Raw genomic sequence first — 11834 nt, 5'->3', positions numbered from 1 at the left:
CCTTTGTCCTTCCATTTCTGTGCTCTCTATTACCCTCCCAAAGACAGATAATAAGCAAGATGAAAACAAAAACAGCAATGAGGAAGAAATTCTTGCTTCCATTTCCTGGAGTTCATTTCAATGAATATTATATGATCAGATGCACATAGACATGGTGCCTTTGCTTTCCTCTCCTAAGAATATCCTCCTTTGCTCTGTATGTGAAAGCCTAGCATTACAAGGATCATGTTTTGGGGGTTATTTGGTTTATCTCTCTCTGGCCATGGCAGATGGGGCCGGGCTCCCCAGATGATATGTGTCAGAGTTCTGGGAAGTCACCAAACATGGAGCTGAGTCTTATGATTGGTGTTGAAACCAGGCTCTGGATGGCCTGAATGCCCATCCATACCTCTCCACACCCAACCCAGCCCTCAACCTTTTGTGCTTGCCCTGACTGTACATACCCTGAAGCAGCAGATGTGAGGGAGGAGAAAGGAAGGAGAGATCTGAAACTATGGGCAGTTCATAACACTGGGATGCTCACAGGACCCACAAGAGAGAAAAAGGGGGCTGAGAATGTGGCTTAGTGGTAGAGTGCTTGCCTAGCATGCATGAAATCCTGGGTTTGATTCCTCAGTACCACAGAAACAGAAAAGGCTGGAAGTGGCACTGTGGTAGTGTGCTAGCCTTGAGCAAAAAAGCAGCTCAGGAAGAGTTCCCAGGCCCTCAGTTCAAGCCCCAGGACTGGCAGGGGGAGGCAAAATAATCTGAACATAAGAGATCAAGGCAGGGCTGGGAAGGTGGCTCAGTGGTAGAGTGTTTGCCTTGCATGCATGAGGCCCTGGGTTCGATTCCTCAGCACCACATAAACAAAAAAGAAAAAAAAAAAGCCAGAGATCAAGGCAGAAAATCACGGGGAGACGACTGGGTTTCCTGAGTCTGAAGAGTAGAAATGTCAGTTCTGTGTATGCACACATTTATCTATCCATCATCTGTCTGTCCATCTATGCATCCATCCCTCGATCTCTCTCCCCACCTACCTACCCATTCATCCATTTATTCATTTATCCATCCTTCTTTCCACCTACCCACTCATCCAAGGGTGGTTCCAACTCTAGGAAGAAGGAACAGAGTAGAATAGAACAAATTCCACCCTAAAATTCCAAAGCTCTGGGTTCTCTTCTTAGCTCTGCCATTAGCTAGCCATGTAAACCAGCCATGTAAACCATGTAAACCTCACCTGTAAAATGGGGACATTTATACCAGAAGGTGGGTGGTTACTTTCTAGTTCTAATATTCCATGGCCAATCCTTTGGCCCCTGATGTCACAATATGGAGCTGGCTCGTGATTGGCCCATAGCCTTCCCCAGCTCTGCTGTTCTCTTGGTCATGGGAACAAGATGGACTCGCCCTGGACCTTCCCTACTTGTGCTCCTCTGTTATGGGCAGCTCTTATCATGGATCAGGACTGCGGATGATAGAAAATTTGGTATGGCAGGGATCCCAAAGGCCATAGGACCAACTAAGGGGATGGGACAAGGGCAGGTCACCCCCTAGGACCACATGATCCCTTTCTCTGCAGATCAGTTCTACAGTGAGACTGAGGCAAAGCTGTTCCTGCAGTTTTATGAGCAAACAGCCCAGGTTGTGTTCAACCAGTTCATGGAAGCCAGTTGGAACTATGTCACCAACATCACCAAGCCGAATCGGGAGGAGATGGTGTGTTACCACTTCCCCCTTCCATCCCTCCTCCCCTTGCTCTTCTTAAGAGGCTTGAAGGCTGGGGATTGCACCTCCTTCCTCCCATCCAGAGCTAGAGAAAGGAGTAAAGCCCCCAAGTCACAAATCAAAGAGAGCAGCAAGCTCCAGCATTATGATGCCTCAAGCTTTTCTTTGCACAAGAATCTCTTGCTTCTTTTTCTTTGTAAATCTTCTCTTCTGGTTTTCACAGACCCAGGCTTCCTCTAGCAAATCTTCACTGATACTTGACCCTTAAAGTGGGCTTTGGGGGGCGGGGGTTTGGTTTTGAAGCAGCATGGCCCTATAGAGTTCAATGTGGGGCCTTTACTTACTTCCCCAACTTGCTAAAACAAATACAGTGACCCTCTTTGCAGCTGAACAAGGAGATGGAGAGGTCCCAGTTCACGTTATACTTTGGCACTCGGGCCCGCCTATTTAACATTCACCACTTCCAAGACCCGGTCGTGAAGCGCATGTTGAGTAAGCTGCAGAACATAGACAAGGCGGCCTTGCCCAAGGACGAGCTCCTTGAGGTGATGGACAGGCCTGGCGGGGGAGCCAGAGTGTGTGGGGCAGAGGGAGGTTGGTGGGGCAGAACCAGAATTTCCTGTAGGGGAGGTGGGGGAGACTTCCTTCAGGTCCACCTGGCTGGGCGGGGCTAGTGTTGGGGGTGGGCCAAGGGCACGGGCCTGCCCTGGGTGACACCTACTCCCCCAGTACAACAAGCTTCTGGCCTACATGGAGACGGCATACAGTATGGGCCAGGTGTGCATGAGTGAGGGGCCCTGCGTGACTCTAGAGTCTGGTGAGTCCCCCCCATCCCCCAGTCCTGTCCCCCTTCATGGGCCTCCCAACCTCTCCACTCACTGGGGGAAACCCAGGGTGGGTGAGGGCAGAGGCAGGTGGGCATGGGGGTCCCATGTGGCTTCTGTTCTGGGCACAGACCTAGAAGAAATCATGGCGACCTCTAGGGATGAGAAGGAACTGATGTGGGCCTGGCAGGGCTGGCACGATGCTGTGGGTCGTCAGCTCCGCCCTATCTTTGGGCGCTACGTTTATCTCAGCAACAAGGCTGCAAATCTCAATGGTGAGTAGCCTGGACATGTTCCTTGGCAATGCCCAAGGAAAGGGGCAAAGTTAAGTTTGCAGAGAACTCGGGCAGAGGTAGTTCCCCGGAAAACATGAGCCTAGGCTATGTACTGACAGAGTAGCTGCTGTGTGCTGTCTTCTGGGGAAGTTTCTGAGGAGATGGAAATAGAAGGACTTGCTTACCTACAGTGATGTCTATAATAATCTCTAATGCCAATGGGGATGATGTCACAGCAGCCACTGAAGGAGGAAATGTGGAGCAAGCCATTTTGGGTATGTGGTCTGGGAAGGCCTCTCTCATTGACACCCATGCCAAGATGAGCAAGAGCCAGGCAAGCAGAAACCAAGTGACAGAACATCTCTATGGAGAAGCTCTGAAGCAGGAAGAAGCTGGGATTTTGAAGGACCCAAAAGAAACTTATGGTGGCTGCAGGGCTTATGGATGAGACAGAGTTTGGGTCAGAGTGAGAAAAGTCTTGTAGGCCTGGATGGGAGCTGGCACTAATTAATCTGCTCCAGCCTGGAATCTCCAGCCTTAGGAGGTAGCTGTCCCATTTTGCTACCTGTCTTATTTTGCTACCATCCCTTCCTCAAAGACCGGGGAGATTGAGGAATTTCACTAAGAAGGTACCTGGGCTGTGGCTGAAAGGTTGCAGGGTGAGCACCTTTTGAGGCCCCTCTCCTGTCCCAGGCTATGATGACATGGGGGATATGTGGCGCGCCGTGTATGAGTCTGAAACCCTGGAGGATGACCTAGAGGACCTCTTTGAGGAGCTGAAGCCTCTCTACCTGAACCTGCATGCCTATGTGCGCCGCTCCCTCTACCGCCACTATGGGCCCGATATCATCGACTTGAGGGGGCCCATCCCTGCCCACCTTCTTGGTAAGTGCCCAGTCTGGCAACAGAGATGGAGTCTCAGTCAGAAAAGAAGCTGTTCTCGCCTTCTCCTATAGCCTTCCCGTTCCCCTTTCAGGGAACATGTGGGCTCAGTCCTGGGTCAAGATCCTAGACCTGGTCCTCCCCTACCCCAAGAAGCCTCCAGAAGATATCACAAAGATCATGAAAGGCCAGGTTAGTGTTCCACTTTGGGGTGCCCCCACCCACTCAGTATCTCTGGGCACACAGTGCCCATGCACCCACCTCTTTCTTTATCACAGCACTGGAAGCCTGATAAGATGTTTCAAGAGGCTGACACGTTCTTTACCTCCTTGGGGCTGATCTCCATCCCAAATGAGTTCTGGAAAAACTCAATGCTGGAGAAACCAACAGATGGGCGGGAGGTGGAGTGCCACGCCTCTGCCTGGAACTTCTACAAGGACAATGATTTCAGGTGCCCACTGCCAGCATGGTCTACAGCTAGCCCCACACTGGGGCCCCTCTAGTTCCTCGCTGTCTGCCTGACTGTAGGCCATGTAGGCAAAGAGTGGGCAGTGAGAGAGCAGGGCCAGGGGAACGAGAGCCAAGAGAATAAAAGGGAAGGTGGGAGTGGAAGCGGTGGGCGTGGTCACTGTTTGATTAGGGGGCTTACATGTGGGAAAGGACAGTAGCTAAGGCCTTTCTGGTCTCCAGCCCATCCACCCCAATTCCTTAAAGGAGCCTGAATAGAGAAACCACTCTTTCCCCTACAGGGCATCCCCATGCTCCTTGACCCCTGCCCTTTAACCTTAGGATAAAGAAGTGCACTGAGGTGACCATAGAAGACCTGCTCTCCATCTTCCACCAGATGGGCCATATCCAGTACTTCTTGCAGTACCAGAACCACTCTATACTCTTCCGTGCAGGCGCCAACCCAGCCTTTCAAGAGGCCATTGGGTTGGTGATCTCCCTTTCAGCCTCCTCCCACAAGTACCTACTCAACAGAGGCCTTCTCAGTCACCAGCACCAGGATCCAGGTGATGAAGGATTAAGGGGACACCAGAAGGGCAGCCCAAGCCTGGAGCTGAAGCTGGGACCTGGGGAATGGGGGGGGGGGATGGTAACCAGAGCTCCTTATGGAAGGCTGAAGGAAGGGAAAATCCAGAAGCCACCTTCTGATTGCTCTGACTCCATCCCCAGAGGAGGAGATCAACTTCATGATGGGCATTGCTCTGGAGAAGATTGCCTTCATCCCCTTCAGCTACCTGGTTGACCTGTTTCGCTGGAGAGTTTTTGATGGCACCATCCAGAAGGACGTCTACAACCAAGAGTGGTGGAACCTCAGGTGGGGAAGGAAGCTGGTTTGGATTCTTCTCCTCAACCCCGTCCCTGCTGGGGGCAGGACTTGTGTCAGCAGGGTTGTAATGTTGGTGACCTAGAGGCCTGGGGATGCTCTGAGCACTGTCGGCTATTTGCCATCACTTAAAACAATACAAATTTTATTCAAACCAAGACTATAGCCACATTCTGAAAACAAGCACAAAACAAAAAAGTACCCAAGAGCCAGACACTGGTGGCTCATGCCTCTAACTCTAGCTACTCAGGAGGCTGAGATCTGAGGATTGTGGTTCAAAGTCAGCCGAGCAAAAAAGTCTTTGAGACTCTTATCTCCAGAAGACTAGAAGTAGAGCTGTGGCTCAAAGTGGTAGAGAACCAGCCTTGAACAATAGAGCTCAGGGACAGCACCCAGGCCCTGAGTTCAAGCCCTAAGACTGATTAAAAGAAAAAGAAAAAAAATGTCCATACTGTAGTATATAGAGCCAGCAGGAGCCAACCATGAAACTTTATTATGAACCTGGCACCAGCACTGAGCAGGGCTCTTAACTTCTCTAGGCTTCACTGTCATCTGTGAAAAATGATCCTTGGGAGGGCCTACACCTGCTTCCCCAGGTGGCTAGGAAGTTCCTGCCATGATTGTAATTGAGCTTCTCCAAGAACAGAATGCTGATCACCAGGGTCCACAGTCAAGCCCCTGTCTCTCTCCCACTAGGTTGAAGTACCAGGGCCTGTGCCCCCCCATTCCTCGGTCAGAGGAGGACTTTGACCCTGGTGCCAAGTTCCATGTTTCTGCCAATGTGCCCTACATACGGTAAAGGTCTGGCCCTATCAGAAGAGCCAGCTCTGGGAGTTGAACTTGGGAAATGTGGGGACTTCCTGTACCCCTGCCCACTTCTTCCCATGGGTTACAGAACCTGCAGAAAGGCATGTCTTAGAATCCTTTGAGCTTTGCCATCATAGCTCGTGCAGAGGGCAGAACTGGTGGAAATATTTTATAACATCCCTACTGCCCCTGGGTTGCTGCTGTTTCAGAAAGAGGAAGATTCTAGAGCCAGCCAGTTTAAGGTGGAGGCTTGCCCAAAAAACCTCCACACAAATGGTGGCTGCTCACATGGGCTCCTGTGGCCACTGCGTGTGGGAGCTACCTGGCCCCAAACTTCCCACTCCCAGTCCCTACTGCCCAGCCTGCTCTCACATTCCTCTACCCAGGTACTTCCTCAGCCTGTTGCTCCAGTTCCAGTTCCATGAAGCACTGTGCAAGGCTTCAGGCCATTCGGGCCCACTGCACCACTGTAACATCTATAACTCCAAGATAGCTGGGGATATCCTGGAGTAAGTGTCCTCATTTGTCATGTTGTCACAAATGATGAAACTGAAGGCTAGAGAGATCATGTGATTGAGTGTTATTGATGAAGCAAGGAGCAAAGTCATACTCAGGACCTAGAACTTTTGAATTCAAAGCACATTTTCTTTCACACCATTGAGTCTATCAGTGGAAGCATACAGAGCTGGATAAGGTCAGACCTAGACCTACTGGATCAATGATTGAGATGCAGAATCCTTTCAGTTACCCCTGGACTTCTACTAACTTCAGTATGTCCATTCTCCTAATTGATCAAAGTCACCTTGAGTTTTATTTCTGTATCACATAGGAATAGCAGTGTCACATAATTTACTATCCTTTGCATTTATTTGCTTGTTTGTTTATTTTTATTTTGGTGCTGGTTCTGAGGCTTGAACTCAGGGCCTGGGTGCTGTCCCTAAGCTCTTTTGCTCAAGGCCAGTGCTCTGCCAATTTGAGCCACAGCTCCACTTCTGGTTTTCTGGTGGTTAATTGGAGAAAAGAGTCTCATGGATTTTCTTTCCCCAGGTTGGCTTTGAACTGTGATCCTTAGGTCTCAGCCTCCTGAGTAAGGATTACAGGTATGAGCCACCAGCACCTGGCTCCTATGCTTTTTTTTGCTCAAGGCTAGTGCTCTTCCATTTGAGCCACGTCTCCACTTCTAGCATTTTTGGGTATGTATGGTAGTTTATTAGAGATAAGAGTCTCATGGACTTTCCTGCCTGGGCTGACTTCAAACTATGGTACTCAGATCTCAGCCTCCTGCAGAGCTAAAATTATAGGTATAGGCCACCAGCACCTGGCCTTTGCATCTATTTTTGTGCTGGTTGGCACCTCAGAGCCTAGTGTTCTATTTTATATTTTAGCATTTTTGTTTATAGCTGACACTCTACCACTTAAGCCTATACCTCCTGCCCAGCTTTTTTGCTGATTAATGGCAAATAACTTTTCCCTGTCCTCATACAGCAGTCTCCTGAGTAGCTGGGACTACAGATATGAGCCACTAGTGTCTGGCTTGCAGTTTATTTTATTTTTTCTAGATAGTGTCTATATAGCCTGAAGCTCCTGAATGCTGGGCTTACAGGCCTTCACCACATTTACTTCCCTTATATACTTAATAAGTGTATATGATCCTTTTATGCAGTTTGTCAACAATCACCAGGCAAGATGAAGTTAGGTCCCCTGGAGCTTAGCTCTTGAAATGACTATCTTTTATCCTGTCTAGTTTTTTTTTATTTTGATCAATATTATTTGATATGATCAGAGACAATAGGCATTGCAGCTTTGTGTTCTTCCCGTAAGAGTAACCTTCTTTGGTCTCACTATGCGTGAATACCTCAAGTCCCATATAATTGATCACATCCCCAGGTATTTTAGGTCTAGCTTCTGCATATGAGATAACTGACTGCTTAGCTTTGGGCTATTTTTTAATGTATTGAACACAAAGGCGCTCTCTGCTCTCTTCATGTTTCAGCTGACTGCCATTCAACAACTGTTTACTTGTACCAGTGCTGACCAGCTTCTTTGGGTCCAGCAGGGGGCAGTGAACCATGAAATAAATTATATGTTACTTGGACAGGAGCTGCAACTGCAGGGAAGGACTTTAGTGCATATGCAAAGAGGGTTATGAGGTCCAGCAGACAAGGTGGAGGTGAGGCAGTGGAGCACCATACCAAAAAGAGACCTCTAGCCCCAGATCAGAGTCAGGCGTATAAGCAATAGACTTCTTGTTTTCTTCACACCAACTTAATTTTAATTTTATTTATTTGTTTGTTTTTGTGTGCAAGTACTGGGGCTTAAATTTACAGCCTGAGTGATGTCTCTTACCTTTTTTTGCTCAAGGCCAACATTCTACCACTCTACCACTCCACTTTCAGCTCTTTGATGGTTAACTGGAGATAGGAACCTCACAAACTTTTCTGTCTAAGCCGGCCTCAAATTGCAGTCCTTACAACTCGGCCTTTTTAAGTAGCTCAGATTATACATTTGAGCCACCAGGGCCCAGCAATTTTTTAAAGTGTATTTAATTTTTTTTTATTTTGGGGGGCTTTAAAACTCAGGGCCTTGTGTTCTCACTTGGGTTTTTCAAGGCTGGTGCTCTACCACTTGAGCCATACCTCTACTTTTGGCTTTTTGCTGTTTAATTGAAAATCTCTCAGATTGTCTACCCACATTGACTTCAATCCAAGATCCTCAGATCTCGGCCTCCTGTGTATCAGCAGCTGAGTATCAGCTGTAGTACCATTTCTAGAAGATAGAGGTTCAGTAGTTAAAACTGTTTGTCCAGCCAGGTATGGTGGCACATACCTGTAATCCCAGTATTTGAGAAGCCAAAGCAGAAGCATCTTCAGTTCCTGAGTTACATAGCAAGGTTTCTTACTGTTATTACTCAGGAACCAGCATCGGATCTCGTACCTCAAGTTTTGGTTTGCTATGTTCAAAACTAATATTTTTGGTTTTGCTATGTTCAAAACTAATATTTTAGGGGGCAGGAGCTGGTAGCTTACACCTATAATCCTAGCTCTGAGGATTGAGGTTTGAAGCCAGTCCAGACCAGAAAGTCTATGAGGTGCTTTTCTCCAAAAAGCCAGAAGTAGCTGTGGCTCAAGTGGTAGAGCAAGCACTAGCTCTGAGCAAAAGAGCTCAGAGACAGCACCCAGGCCCTGAACAAGCACAAATAATAGTAGTAATAATATTTATTTTGGTGCAGTACTGGGGATTGAGCCAGGGCTTCAAGCATGCCAGGCAAGAGCTCTACTACTGAAGACATGCCATAGCCTTTTTCTTTCAATCTTGATGATTCTTTGCCTTAATTTCTCCGAGAAATTCTTGTCCAGTAGTTTCTACCAAGGATCTGCTGACCTTTCATTTCTCCTACCTCATTCATTGCCAGTTTATTTCTTTTGTTTTTGTTTTAAGGTAGGTATCACTATATAACCCAGGCTAGTCTCAAACTCACTAGGTAGCCAGACTGGCCTCATATTTTCCTTTTTCTTTCTTTCTTTTTTTTGGGGGGGGTCCGGTTGTGGGCCCTGAACTCTGGGCCTGGGTGCTGTCCCTCAGCTCTTCAGCTCAAGGCTAGCGCTCTACCACTTGAACCACAGCACCACTTCCGGTTTTTTCTTTTTGCTTATGTGGTACTGAGGAATCGAACCCAGGGCCTCATGCATGCAAGGCAAGCACTCTACCACTGAGCCACCTTCCCAGCCCCTGGCCTCATATTTTTCAATCCTTCTACCTCATGCTTCTAAGTAGCTGGGATTACCAGTGTATATCAAGATACCTGGCTCCAGTTGTTTATCAAGAGATGTGTATAGGTCTTGACAAGATACAAAGTGGTCATTATATGATCTAACCCTCACCTTTGATGAACAGATACTCACCAAGAAGTCAGGTTTTTACCAATGAAGACACAGACTGGTGTACCTGAGGTTATAAGTCCATAAGTAGCATTGCCAGCTTTAGAACTTAGGCCCTGTTAGTCCAGACCACCTCCTCCCCCCCCTACCCCTCCCTTCCCTCCTCCCACCCCCTCTCCCCACCAGCCTCATAGAGAACTCTATACTTATAGGCATCAATTCTCTCCTGGTCAGATCAAGGAAATGACTGATTGAGAGAAATCAATACCTGCACACTGCTGCGTGGTAGGGCGGCTGGCAGGGTGGACCCTGGGGATCTAGCTTTGGCTCACCCTGAATCCTCAGTATGAGTACAATAGGCTATTGCCACTGAGCACTAGGGGTGCCTGGAGACAGCTGACATTTATGCAGTACTACAGGTGGTACACAGAATTCCTCCTATACCCTTGAATCTTTCCAAACACTCCCTTGGGAGGCCAGGACAGGCCAAATGGCTTCCTCTACCTACCTACCTACCTACCTACAAGCACTGAGCATAGAGGACACAGTAGTTCAGATGAGGTATTTATTTGAGCTTAAGTGAATACTAATTCCAGTAGTGCTGATAATCATCAGCCACAGTTAGTGTTATAGCCACTCTATGTGGAACACACTGATATCTGCATTTTATGGAGATGGAAACTGAGGCTCAAACAGGTTATTTGCCCAGGTACCACAACTTCTAAAAGACAAAGCTGAGAGTCAAAGTGAAGTGAGACTTGTTATTTCAAAGGTCGTGATTGGGCTGACTGCCCAGTGGCTCATACCCTGTAATCCTAGGTATTTAGGAGGCTGAGACCTGAGGATCATGATTCCAAGCCATCAGGGCCAGGAAAGCCCATGAAACTCCTCTCTCCAATTAACCAACAAAAAGCCTAAAGTGGAGTTGTGGCTCAAGTGGTAGAGGTCTAGCTCTGAGAGAAAAAAAAAAGGTAAGGGACAGTACCCAGACTAAGTTCAAGCCCCTGTACCTGCACCAAAATAAAAGAAAAATTTTTAAAGATGGTGATTATATCCAGTATATTGAGCTCTGTGGGAAGATCCTGGCTGGCAAAGCCCTAGGGCCAAGGTTAGGTATAGTAAGGGGTCCAGCAGCTGCTCCTGCCCTGGCCCCTACACAACCTTACAACTGCCTCTACTCCCTCAGGAATGTCTTGAAACTGGGTTCCAGCAGGCCTTGGCCAGAGGTTCTAAAAAAGCTGACCGGGAAGTCTAAGGTGTCTTCGAAGGCCCTCATGACCTATTTCAAGCCACTGCTGAACTGGCTAGTGAATGAGAACGTGCAGCAGGGGGAGGTCTTGGGCTGGCCAGACTTCACCTGTTCTTTTGAAGGTTGGATAATGTGTCCCTAATCCCACCTCTGATGTAGCCTCAGGTCCCACTCTTGCCTGCCTTGCCCTGAATCAGCCCCTGCCCCAGTCTAGCCCTAACTTTCGGCCTGACCTAAGACAGCACAGCATAGCAACTGCATGTCTGTACCAAAGCCTGGTACAGCTTCAGCCAATACCACAGTCCATGCCCAGCCCCTGCTCAGTTACTTTCTTGTACGGTCCGGCTAGACTTGCCAAGCTGCATCTCAGTAGAGAGCAAGCACCTGGCTATCTTTCACCTACTCTCCTCTACTTTCTCCTCATTTTAAGGTAATGCCAGTCAAATTCTTTCTGAGAGCCACAGGAGACCTCAGAATACATCCCCATCCCTCATCCCCAGGCCTGGCTGCCCTGTAAAGCTCTCCTGTCTTCCACAGGGAGAAACATAAACAAAGTGGATTTCTTGGCTACAAGGCTGAAGCCTGACAGAGCCAACTTCGGGCAGTGGTTGCTGTTGGTTCTGAGCTGCCTCTTGTTCCTGATAGTCCTGGGGCTGGCTGCCAGGCTGTACTTCCTGGAAAAAGAGTCACCAAACCAGGATTCCAAGGCACCTGCCAACCAGGCTTACTTCCTGGGTAGACCCATGGAGCCCAGCATGGTTGCCCGAGGACAGTGGATCCTACTAGGCCTCTGCTTCATCCTGCTGATATGCTCCATCTGCCTGATCGTTTGGATCATCACACAGCAAAACAGCAACCTTCTATGGGAAATGGACTAATCAC

At 48.4% G+C, this 11834-nt stretch overlaps 1 protein-coding gene across 1 annotated transcript; it reads left to right on the top strand.

Moving 5' to 3' along the window:
• The first annotated feature begins 1542 nt into the window (after positions 1-1542).
• Ace (angiotensin I converting enzyme) lies at positions 1543-11830 on the top strand. Its single transcript, XM_013033238.1, has 13 exons — positions 1543-1698; positions 2094-2252; positions 2437-2524; positions 2663-2806; positions 3500-3691; positions 3783-3880; positions 3967-4139; positions 4478-4701; positions 4865-5009; positions 5715-5813; positions 6212-6334; positions 10890-11074; positions 11490-11830. Exons 1-13 carry the CDS (start codon positions 1543-1545, stop codon positions 11828-11830), a joined length of 2127 nt encoding a protein of 708 aa, XP_012888692.1.
• The last annotated feature ends 4 nt before the right edge of the window (positions 11831-11834 follow it).

Source organism: Dipodomys ordii, unplaced genomic scaffold (assembly GCF_000151885.1).
Source record: "Dipodomys ordii isolate 6190 unplaced genomic scaffold, Dord_2.0 Scaffold165, whole genome shotgun sequence".
NCBI classification, from domain to species: Eukaryota; Metazoa; Chordata; class Mammalia; order Rodentia; family Heteromyidae; genus Dipodomys; species Dipodomys ordii.
The sequence above is the reverse complement of the archived record's forward strand: the minus strand, read 5'-3'. Positions and strand labels throughout refer to the sequence as shown.

Bases quoted from the DNA above. Each gene is read 5' to 3' on its own strand.
- Ace (XM_013033238.1), top strand. From the start codon at position 1,543: ATGATCCCTTTCTCTGCAGATCAGTTCTACAGTGAGACTGAGGCAAAG. The intron at 3,692-3,782 runs GTAAGTGCCCAG...TTCCCCTTTCAG, and splicing joins CATCCCTGCCCACCTTCTTG to GGAACATGTGGGCTCAGTCC. The intron at 5,010-5,714 runs GTGGGGAAGGAA...CTCTCCCACTAG, and splicing joins CAAGAGTGGTGGAACCTCAG to GTTGAAGTACCAGGGCCTGT.